Source organism: Charadrius vociferus, unplaced genomic scaffold (assembly GCF_000708025.1).
Source record: "Charadrius vociferus isolate BGI_N301 unplaced genomic scaffold, ASM70802v2 scaffold835, whole genome shotgun sequence".
In the NCBI taxonomy this organism is placed as follows: Eukaryota; Metazoa; Chordata; class Aves; order Charadriiformes; family Charadriidae; genus Charadrius; species Charadrius vociferus.
This window is the reverse complement of record NW_009648449.1, coordinates 138,409-150,605: the sequence shown is the minus strand read 5'-3', so window position 1 is coordinate 150,605 and position 12,197 is coordinate 138,409. Positions and strand designations below refer to the sequence as shown.

The 12,197-nt window shown below is 37.6% G+C and overlaps 1 protein-coding gene across 1 annotated transcript in view; it reads left to right on the top strand.

Moving 5' to 3' along the window:
- Positions 1–778: 778 nt before the first annotated feature.
- LOC104286925 (serine/threonine-protein kinase Sgk3) overlaps positions 779–12,197 on the top strand; it is a 29,043-nt gene continuing 17,624 nt past the window's right edge. Inside the window, exons 1-4 of the mRNA XM_009885570.1 lie at positions 779–900; positions 5,640–5,723; positions 7,666–7,738; positions 10,614–10,689. Of these exons, the coding sequence (XP_009883872.1) occupies positions 823–900; positions 5,640–5,723; positions 7,666–7,738; positions 10,614–10,689 (311 nt within the window). The 5' untranslated portion in view covers positions 779–822. The remainder of the gene's footprint in view (positions 901–5,639; positions 5,724–7,665; positions 7,739–10,613; positions 10,690–12,197) is intronic.

The following is a 12,197-nucleotide window of genomic DNA, read 5'->3' as shown; positions in this document are numbered from 1 at the left end:
CCTGCCTTTTTGATGGCTTTATCCTGCTGTCTTGTGCCCTTCTGAAGTTTTGCAAGGAAGCTAACTGTTCTACTGAAGGGAGTGGACAACCTTACTGTTCTGCTGAACACAAATTATGTCAAATACAGGGGAAGAGAGGATAGAGAAAGTAAATATTCAGACAGAGACATGATGCTACCTGTGTCCCTCTCTAAAATTCACATGAAAAATTGTTTTTTCTCATGTTGTCTTTCGTCTCTGTGATAATTAAATACACTCAACATGTTCTGACAAATCTGAAATGCCCTCTGGTACACATTCATGCAGTCGAAAACCTTTGCTTTTGAAATAAACTGTTCTGAATGTACATGTTGGTGACTTTTCTCAGATGTCTGACACCAGGTTGTCATCTTTAGTTACTTCTCTGTGCTCTATCCTTTGTTCCTTCTGTCTGTAGTGGGCCCAAATCTGTTTCTACTATGTCTACACAGCTCAGTGATTTTTGGGTGCACTTGTGTCCTTAGAGAATATGAGTGATTTCAGTGAAACAACAAAGGACAACAAGCATGAAACAGTTTGCAAAACTGTAATGATTATGGTTGTATATGTGCATATTAAAGTGCATTTCCTGCCAGGAAAAGTTCTTGTCACACAGGTTTTAGCACTGTGAGTTAAGTGTTCCCGTACTTAATTTTCCTTTTATGTTCGCTTTCAGATTACATGATGGAATTCACATTTTCTCAAGAAAGGCTACGTATCTTGGATCAGTACTGCTGAAGATACCTTCTGATTACAACAGCTGAAGCAGGGTCCTGTAACAAATTTGTCAAAAGAACACGTATAATGGATCTCAAAGAAAGCTGCCCAAGTGTTAGCATTCCCAGCTCTGATGAACACAGAGAGAAGAAGAAAAGATTTACTGTAAGTATGCAAGAGTGTAAACACAGTAGGCAAATGCCTAGGCTATTAGTGCCTAGAAGTGCTATTTTCTGGTTTTTACTAGTAGGCTTGGTATTATTTTCAACAGGTTTATGAAAATCTGTTCACTTGCTCTTGTGAGTACTGGCCATAGTCCAGTGTGAGAAGTTGTGAATGTTTTACAGTATTTAACTGTGGTATTTTCTGCAAAAAGAATTTGGCTCTACAAATCTCTGGTATTTTTACCCCCAAATAGCGGCATTTTCTCATATAAAATCCGTGAGTATCCAAGTGCAGGGATAACATTTTGGTACCAAATCAGAATAAGATTTGGTATCCTGCATGATTTTTCATGGAAACATTTATTGTGTAAAGGAATAAAATGTGTTTGGTTGGGTTTGTTTGTCTGTTTGTGGTTTGGATTTTTTTTTTTTGAATGGCCTTTTTTGATAGATATCCTCTTATTTATATTTTTTTGTGTAAAAGAAAAAAAAATCAAATTTTTGAAAGACTTTTTTTGTCTTCCTTCCTGTTTTCTGATTCTAATGCCTATGATTTTTTTCCTATCCTGTTCCCATTTCCACTCCTTGTCATTCCCCTCCCTCTTCCTTTTTTGGCCTCCCAATTTGGCTTGCTTTCTGGAAGTAAAGTCTTCCTATTCTGTGGGGAAACTCTTTGCATTGCATACTGAAAAATAAAGTAGTGTAGCATGGATTTTTGTTTTGCTTATACTTATGCTAGGCTATACAGAAAGCATCATAATACTTCCTTTAAAAAGCTCAAACTATTTCATTGCTCTTGTGCAACTTCCTCTAGGCTTTTTCTCTTTTTGTTTTTTTGTTGTTTTTTTTTTTTTTGAGTGGATTAGTCACTCTTCAGATGTGGAATGCAAACACCCTTAGACAAAGTTGTTGTCTGAAGAACATAGTAAAACAAAAGTTTACTTTGAGTTATTATATATCTGCCTTTTCTCTTCACCTCCCTTCCTCGGAGAAAAATAATGCTGTTTGATTCTACAAGTTTATCAAGATGTAATTTGGGGAAGGAGTGTGCTGGTAGAAGGACCAAGCGGAAGAGAACTTTACTGATAGTTTAAAGTGCTGCATGCATGTGAAACTCAAACAAGCAGGAAAAACTTCATGAAAGTCTGAATTTGAGCAAAACAGATTTGTTTTACTGCCTCAGTGCTGGCAGTTCTGCTGTTAAAATGTGCCAGTGTGGTACGTCTGTGATTTCCATGTCATTTTACCTAAGGATCTGTGTGACAGCAACTTAAAGGCACTTTCTTTGGCCACGCCCTTTAGGAAGCTGTACAAGCAAGAGTAGGAAACTTCAGAAATTGGGAATTGAGGAGGGGGAAAAGGAATCCAACCCAGCTTGCACTGTGTGGAGGTATACTTTGTCTTGGTGGCTTCTGCTTTCTGCATCAGGGAATAATTAGCAGCTTGACGAGAACTGCTTTTCACAACCAAGCTTTTGAGTATTATCACATATATTTTAGGATTTGATAACAGAAGTGAGGGTCATGATAAACTTCATGGTAGCAACTGTGAATTCCAGCACGTGTCTGTCAGTGCTTTTACTGTGTCTCCTCTTCTGTAGCTGTGTTGTAATGACTGGAGCCTGTCAGTACTACTTTTGGTGGGGAGTGAGAGGAGGGCGCGAGGGGGAATATTTGAAATTGATGGTAGATACAGCTGTCTGTTTCTGATGGCAATGTTAGTGCCATTTCCATAAAGAGCAGTTAGAACAGTAGGGTGAAAGGAAAGGTTAAAGTGATGAAGGCTAGGAAGGACTGCAGGTGACTGTTTTGTATAATCTTCACCTTAACTGTCGCTTACAGTATATATCACTACTGCTTCTGAGACTATTCTAGAATCTTACTGGTCTGAATAGAAACTATGAATTCCAGCTCAAACCTTACAGTGGCTCACTTAATGCTGGCATGGAAACAAGACAAGTATGTGCAACTTAGCTTTTACTAACTCTTCTTTTCCCCCCTCACACTTGCCCTGATGAAGCATTTTTAAAAACAATCATGTGTCTGTGTGGTCCTCATTCTAATGAGTAAGTCAAGCTTTACTGTTTTGTCTTTGGAAATGAACTCTTCATTCCTCCTGAGCATTTTCATAGCTTTTTATTGAATACTTGATTCATTTTTGTTAAATACTGCATACATTTTATGTATTCACTACCAATATTTTTTTATTGACAAATAATTTCATATTTTAATTTTCCTGGTGTTCTGACAGGGAAGCTTTTTTGCTTCCACTTAATTCATGGTAACTGACCTGTATGTGTATCTGCTCCAGTTCACTGTCCTACCTTCTTCTGAAGATTCAGCATTCACTTCCTTCATAAAAAGATCAAAATACAGTCCAAAACAATCAAGTATCTAGGCTATGTTCATTGCTATTTTGTCCTTGCTGTATCGTGGGCCATTCTTTTGCCTGTTTTGCCAAATGGCTTTGTTATGGATTTCTCACTTTTATCCCTATGCTGTTCGATGTCTGAGGCCTCATTTTCTCTTCTGACCTATTCTTGTCTCCTTTCATGACCCCGTCATGTATAGGCTTATTAAGAAATCTCTTTCAAGGGTGCTGTTTGTCTGATTAAATCTGGAAGCTTTGTCTCAGATCTGTGGTGTATAATACTAATCCCCAGCCCTGTGGAAATTGTGGAGTTGTTTTTTTTAATTTTGTTGACACTTAATAAATATTTTCCTTACTTCCTCAAGGCTTGCTCTCTTGAAATTGGAAAACAGCCTTTTTACTCATATTTGTTGAACACAAATTGAGTATTCAATGCAGAAGCATGAGCTACCAAAACAGAGTTGAAGCTTTTTAATTTCAGTGACTTCTTTTATGAAGGAGTCTATCACATCCAGAAATAGCTGGACTCTATCCTGTCTGTATCTGGGAAGAGAGTTTATGGTGATGATAGTAGTGGTGATGTTTTCAGGAACTCTGTTTCTTTTTCTTTTTGCTTTCTTAAAGCATTGCATTATTTATCCACATATTACAAGTCATGGATGCATCTTTTAGGAGTTTTCTAAGACTAGTTTTGGCTTACGAGTAATTAGATTTGAAAAGGTTATTATTTAAGTAAGGCTAGATTTCTCCTCCCCCACACCTTTCTAGAAACAGGCTTTGCAGCTCTCTCTAAATCATTGCATAGGTGTAGCTGAGAGTAGTAATACAGCCCAAAGACACGTTACGGGTTTGGGTTTTACCAAATAGTTTGTAGGTATCATATGTGTTCTTACCATTCAGTGCTTCCATAACTGTTGCACTTGCAGTTTCTCCTTTGTTGGGTATGCAAGAGCTTTGCTGATGGGTGAACTCATATGGTTTTTAATGTGCACTCATGTAAAAAGTGTTGACTGTGTCATTGTTCTACAGCTAGCTCCTTTGAGAACAAAACTGTTTTAATTTTGAGGTTGCCAAGGAGGTGAATATCATCTTGTATCCTAAGTTATGCTTGCCTGTGCACTTTGCAGTTTTGCCCTGCTAATTTAAGAAGTTGTCCGTGGCCTGCTGCTTAAGCTTGTTGGCATTGATCTGCCATGTAGTCATGGGGAGTGAAGATGTGTGTTTGAATATTACAGAATCACAGGATGGCCAGGGTTGGAAGGGACCTCTGGAGATCATCTAGTCCAACTTCCCTGACAGAACAGGGTCACCTACAGCAGGTTGCACAGGATGGCATCCAGGCAGGTTTTGAATGTCTCCAGTGGGAGACTACACCACCTCTCTGGGCAGCGTGTTCCGGTGCTCTGCCGCCTTCAAAGTAGAGAAGTTCTTCCTCATGTTTAGATGGAACTTCCTATGTTCAAGTTTGTGCCTGTTACCTCTTGTCCTGTCACTGGGCACCACTGAAAAAAGACTGTTCCCATCCTCCTGGCACCCTCTCTTGAAGTATTTATAAGCATTGATAAGATCCCCCCTCAGTCTTCTCTTCTCCAGACTAAAAAGACCCAAATGCCTCAGCCTTTCCTCATACGAAAGATACTCCAGTCCCCTAATCATCTTTGTAGCTCTAAGACTGACAATCTTTCTAGTTACTGGAGAACTCTGCTGCCATGGGATTTGAATGGCCAGAACTGTGCATCAGGTTCCAGCTGAACCTCCCTTGATCCCAGTGCTGTATATTGTGTAGCCTGTGCTGTATTTCAGCCACTGCAGCATTTTTTCCCCCCTTGAACAATTGTGTCTAAGTCCCCAGCGATCTGCCAGGATCCTGGCTATAATATGTATTCAAGATGTTGCAAGGAACAGTTTTCTTTATAACTGCCTTCCATATGTGCTTGCTTTTTAGGTTTTGGTGAAGGCAATCTTCAGTCTTTAAATGCTTTACTTCCTTAATATTAGTCTTTATTATGTATTATCAAGTTGTTAACAAATTTCATAGCAAATATTTATAGACTGCTATCTGATGGCCAGGAGTTCTTGTTGGATATGAAGTAATTTATGAAACTCCATTAAATTGGATTTGGTGTTAGTTTTTGCTTACCTGATGTTTAAAAAAAAAAAAAAATCCTGTAAAATACCAGACTCTTTTTTTAATTGTTCTTTTAATCATGTGTTGATGTCTATGTTACTTAGCTGTAAGAAATATATAGCTCAACCAGTATGTTTACACAATACATTTAACAACCTGCCCTCATTTCCACCACAGGATTAAACCTGGGAGGTTTTTATTAAGCTTTGCTGTTGGCAATAACTTTATCTCTGTTACTACAGGTTTACAAAGTGTTGGTCTCTGTTGGCAGAAATGAATGGTTTGTCTTCAGACGGTATGCAGAGTTTGATAAACTCTACAATACGGTAAGGAAAAGGCAAGCTATGAAGTCACACCAGAATAGCAGAGAGTAACGCTTGTTTGCAGTGTTAATGGTTTGAGTTAATTCCCTCAATGTTGAGTTTGACTCGGCATGCAGTAACCATAGGAGCCTGTTTAAAGAAAATGACAGGGTGTTTTTTTAAAACTTTGGGGTTTTTTGCATTTCAAACTTAAAATCCACTTATTTGTCACTTTTTAAATTTTTGCTTGGGATCATAATGTAAGGAGAGAGACTTCCAATTTACTGGTTGTCAGAACATCTGAAACGTGCATTTGTTTGTGATGGTAAAAATCACTGGAAAACTTAAAACATCTAGATAGATAAATTTCTCTTAAAATAAGTGTTTTACTTTGAAGTACTGAAAGCAATGAACAAATCCTTGTTTCTTAATCTAAACCTCTTGGTAAATCAGTCATGGCAATTCCTACCTGCAGTTTCATGGCTGAATTTTGTGGTAGTGGTCCAAATAAAATACACCTCTTCAGCAACTAAGTATGGATGTCTTGGGTTCGTTGCTAGAAGAGGATTTTGCCCCTTTTACGTAGTGGGTAAGTGGGGCAAATACTTGCTCAGATGCGCAGTCTTTTATGTGCCTGATGTCCATACTTTTCTCCAGCTCTTCATGTTTAGACCCACAATTTTTGCTTTAACAAAAAGGAGAAATAATTCCCCTGTGATCCCCATAAGAAAAGATTACCAGCTGCTTATCTGTGCCTCCATCGCCTCTATGGGAAGTAGTCAGGCTTTTCTGCCTTTTCCCTCACTGCATGTGGATTTGTGTGTGGCAGTGGTATACAAATGCAGGCAGTGAGCTTGGAGCTGCCTTACAAGGTCTGAGCTGAAGTCAGCCTGGGTATACCACACTATGCTTTGCCTGTATCTTGGGATAGACTTGCAACCAATGTGAAAAAACAAAGCATCCCTCTTCTCTTCTTCTCTTCTTCTTCCCTTATACCTGTAGAGTGAATGTTCCCTTTGCCACATTCTCTTGCCAAGCAGGTTAGCATTGCTCTGCTGAAATTTGTTCACCACTGGTCTTTCTAATGCACGGAGAGGTGGAGGTCCTGGGAAAGTGTAAGCAGGAGGGCATTTAGTCCCGTTTCTATTTGGTGTAATTCATATAGTATAGTACATCAAAAAGAACTTGTGTTGCTAACTGGAAAAGATACTGATGTTTCTAAGGAAAGAAGAATTGCTAGTATTAGAAAATTATTCTCTTAAAGAGGATGAGAGTAAGATTGCTACTCTGGAGTGCTTGCAGAAGCAAATGTAATCAAGGCTTGGCTCGTGATTTTATTTTTGGTAAATTTAGTGCTTTGGTATACGACATTCTGGTCAGTTTATCAAGTGTAGACTATAATCAAATTATCAAATGCAGCATTGTAAAACAGGCTGTTCATCTATTTACAATTTTGACTTAGGGGTAGACCACCTGTGGTTTCTAAAGCTTTTAAGAGTGTTGTTTGAGCAAAACCCAGAGGCTTGTATCACCAACCTATCTTACACCTTGCACATACACTTCTGTGCAAGCAAGAAAAAAACAAACCCGAGAGAGAGAATTGATGGAGGAAGGAAGTAAAGAGGAGAATAAAACCAACATTGACATTCTAGCCTACGTTTTTTAATTTGGGGCAAGTGGAAAATCATTTTGACAATATTGTAGAAGATAGCTGCAATAGTCTGTAGCTTTCTAAAGTGAGATGGCATTTGAATTTAAAAGGGTGTGACTGGTGCAAACAAGCTGAGTACAGATTGTTTTGGGCTTGTTTTTTTCCCCAAGTGTATGAGTAGAGAAGGTGGCAGAGAGAAGCAGAATTACTAATAATCAGATGTTCAACCTGTTCTTTGGAAAATAAGCGAAATGCAATTATTTCTAGGTACTTTGATGTCTAAGCACAATCCAATTGTATGTGTTTTGTTTTCAGCTAAAGAAGCAATTTCCCACCATGAACCTGAAGATTCCAGCTAAAAGAATATTTGGAGATAATTTTGATCCTGGTAAGTTGTTATCTTGTTACTCATTTTGTCAGTTTCTTTATATGAAAATTGATCTATTTCAGCCCACAAGAAGCTATCTTAGATGAGTTTCACACCAGTCCTCAAAACAGTGACTAAACCAAAGTTTAGTCATGCTTCAGTCAAGAACAGGAACTAGCGTAGGTAGCTATTCTGCCTTGTGATTGTGAGCAAAGTGTTGCTTAGTGGCCCAGTGCCTCTCTTGTGCTGAAGGCTGTAAGTCTTCCCTACCCTCTGATATTCAGGATTATGAGAGATCCTGAACTGTCAGGTGTAGTCTCACTTCTGTAAAAGCAAAACTCAAAACCCAGACTTCTAAACCTATGCCTAATAAATTTTAAACTTCCTTTGTGTGACTTCTCCCCCCCCAAGATGAAATAACTGAAGGGTTTATCTTGGAATGCTTTTGAACTCTCTGTATGTAAATGTGCTTCCTTGTACAGTTCAGATGAAAATGAACCTCTTCCTGTTGTTGTTCCAATGAGAGAAGCCTGTTTGATGTGAACGTGATGTGATCCAGTTAGCAGTGATAGGTCCCAATTAAGCTTGATGTGTTCACATCAAAATACTAATGAAAAATCACTTGTAAAGTGCATTGAATTAACCTAGGTGGCACACCGATGAATAAATAAAAAGGCAAGTGGGAAGGCCAGGCTTTTGCTCTGTGTGTTTATACCCTTCATTCAGGCCATTTTTAATTCGGGGTTTTCCTGGTGGTCATTGGGAACCTCCCAGTCCTCCCCTGGCTTGCTGATGTGATCAGGCTCTTTGTAGTTTCACCTCCTCCTGCACCTGTTTCAAGCATTTCATTTTCTCCTTTGCTGAAAAACAAATGAATCCAAAGGTGTTGAACTCCTGGGGTGTGTTGTTCTGGGTTTTTTAGTTCTTTCAAACAAATTAATTTTTGGCGGTTACAGTTACTCATCTGGATCCTGACATGAAACTCCCTTTTATTTTTTATTAAAATAATCAAATGCAAGTATCTACGCTCTGTTCTCTTATGATGAAGATGTAAATGATTGCCACAAGTTGTATGTATATTGTGTCTACAGGGACTTCTCGTTTTGTTTTGGTGTCTTTCCTTTTCTCTGACCGTGGAGTTTTCAGAACTGGCTGAAGACCTAGTAATGTCATGCATTCTGGTCTGCTGTACAGCCAAATGTACAGGTGGATTTCTTGCAGTCAAATTCAGGAAACTGGAGTTTAAATAGAAAAAAACCCCCAACCTAAAACTTTATTAAAACTATATATGTAAAATAAAGTCCTCAGACTTGTTTTAAGTTTCCATAAACTATGCTGAAATCCTTGAAGCATGAGAAATTAAATAGTTCTCAAGATGTTTCTTGCTGGGGGGCAGGGTGGAGATGGAGCCATGATGCTCATTTAAATAATTCTTTATCTTAACACTGATTTATTGAAGCTTTGATGTAATGTTTCTACTGGCTTCTGAAATGTGTCATATTTTACAAATGTTTAAAAGGTATTTTACTTCTGTTGATCCATGCTTGGGTATGCAGCATTGTACTGTTAAATTGGAGAGCAGTAGAGTGAAACTTGTATATCCCTTTTCCCAAAATCTACCAAAAATACTGTCATAACATACACTGTAATCTAAATGCTTTGTATTTATTGTCACCTGGTAATTTAAAAATTAATCTTGTTTTAACTGTGAAAATGGGGCAAAGGGAAATCCTAGAAACCAGTCAGAATACAGAGCTAGAAAATTACAGAGTACATCTGAGCTGAGATGATGCAGGTGTTTTATCTTCAACAACGTGGATAACTCTAGGCTTGGAGTGGCTGATAGCATTGTACATCCACCATACTGAAACTGCTGATGTTGGTGACTCCTGTAACATCTTTATGCAAATTTACCTTCCTGTTTGATGTCAGTAATTTGGGATTATTAAATACCCTAACAAGGGTTTAGGGGTTATATCCTTGAAACAATATGAACACTTTTTAAATATTTAAAACACAGCTTTTAATTTAAATTTATTTTTAATTTAAAATTTTAATAGTTGTCAGTAATTTATGTGATAGATTCATTGGAATACCTTGAAAATTAATACATGAGTTGAATGTTCTTTTTCCAATCAAATTATTGTTGATATGAGTAATAATAGACAAGATTATTCTGTTTTACACTTTATTTCATGTTAGAGCTTACTCTCTATTTCAGATCCCTTGTGTATCTTTCCATACTGCTAAAGAAGAGTTAATCTATGGATGAGGGTGGAGTTTCTAAGGATTTTTTAATTTTTTTTATGTTAGAGATGATGTCCAAAACAGAAAGAAAACTTTTTTTTTTTAAGTTATCTTCAATGGTTACATCTGAGTGCCTGCTGGCAGGATGAATTGTGCAACTTTCTCACTGCCATACATATATTATTGAAATATGCTGCTTGGTGGGACTGTTCGTGTAAAAACTTGACTTGAGCAACTGATGTCAAGTTTTGCCTGTGTCTTTTTTGGTTGGTGGTTTTTTGGGTTGGGTTTTTTGTTTTTTTTTTTGAGCACAATCATGTCCTGAAGGGTTCCCCCATGCAACGAAGGCTGCACAGGTTAGCCCACTGTGGTTACACGCTGTTCTTGAAGCACTTCAGTGCACTTTTAATCCACCTGGCTTTCTACATTTTCAAGTAGTGTTGCAGAGAAACTGAAATTTGTTCTCTCGCTTCACTTGGATGTTTTAAACTCATGACTTTCATGTGTAGGATCCTGTTCTGAACTAGTTGTGAACCAATCTCTTTTTAACTGCTGTTTAAATCCTAAAAAACCTAAATTTGAAAACAAGTCTTTTCGCAAGCTGACTAATCATCCTAATAAATTTATCTCTCTTTTTTTTTTTTTTTAGATTTTATTAAACAAAGAAGAGCAGGACTGAATGAATTCATTCAAAATTTAGTTAGACAGCCAGAGCTATGCAACCAGTAAGTAGTTTCATTTCTATTTATAAGGACTATTTAAAAGACATGAGATGCCAAATACAAAATTGCAAATTTAAATACTTTTAACCAGAAAATGTATTTTACCTGTTCAGTGCTCTGAAGTAAAATGAATAAATTTTAGTATGTCTGTTCATTCCTTCAGGAAAAATCTGCAGACTGATGAATGGTATTAAAATGTCTTTGTTTTCTGAAAACTGATCTACAAATAAACTTGCAGACAATTAAATGATCTTAATTCAAGGGGTACATATTCCAGTGTAAATTCTCTTGCTGTAGGACAGGTGTATGTTTTGCCGATGGCTTTACTGTTTGGGAGCTCTGCTGTCACTGCATTGCTGGGAGTAAGTCACTGCCTGCATCCTTCTGTTAGAGCAGTTCATGTGTGTACTCCAGAACTTGTTTTAAGTATGTTAACCAAGTAGGTTAATCAGCTGGCTTACGTGGTTTGGGAGATAACCAAGCTGACCTGCCTAAAGCAAATGAGTAAGCTTTACATAAACTGCTCTGTCAGAAGATCTGCAGGTGTGCTAACTTCCATCAGTGGGACAGTGATGAATGAGAGATGGTGATATGCTACAGTCAGCTCTGGTTAAATCTGGAGGACTGTGTGTGCACTGATTTGGGGGGTAAACTGCATTTTTCTTTCAGTTTAAATCTACCTAATCAGTTTAAATGAAATCCATGCAGCTTTCTATGTTGCTTGAACTAGTAAAATGATAAAGGTCTATGTTTGGCATTAGTGTTGAGTAAATTTCTTTAATACATGTGCTTTGTTTAATTAGCCTATCTGTAAAATGTGTAAAACTGCCCATTTCCCATGGGGTGGGGTGGGGGGACGGGACACACCAAAACCAACCTCTAGAATATTGTTGCAGTTTGCAGCTTGCAGTCAGATGCTTCCCCCCCGCCAACCAGTGAACTATTTAATGTCCTATTAACCTGAAATATGTACTTCCTTTCTTTTTTCTTTTTTTTTTTTTTGGAAAAAAGCATTTTTTTATATACTTCCTTGTGATAAATGGGGAAAAAAAGTTTTGGAAAAAATCTTTACAGTGGAATAGTTTTCTACTAGAACAGATACTGTGAGCTTTGTGGTCATAGTAGTATTCTTCTCTGGGAAAGAATAGAAAGCACTTTAGCTTTCAACAATTAGTTGTTTTAATCTGTTACGTTACATTAGGAAAGGATGCTGGTTTTATTTAGCACAATCCCTTCCCCTTGTCAGTATGTCCACGTACCAAATATTTGGTCTTAAAACATGCTATATTTGTTCTCCAAAGGTAAAATGGTGTTTTTCTTTCTTTTATGCACATCAATAAAAATTGTGCTTGAAAAAAAAAAAAAGCACCAAACCTCAGATCCACTTGCTGCCTTATTTTTTGTGAGCTTTTAGAATTGTTTTAAGCTCAAACGCATCTGTAGCTGAATGTATGTTCTTTAACATGGCACTTAGCCTGTCTGACCCATTAAAACTAACTTAAACCAGTATT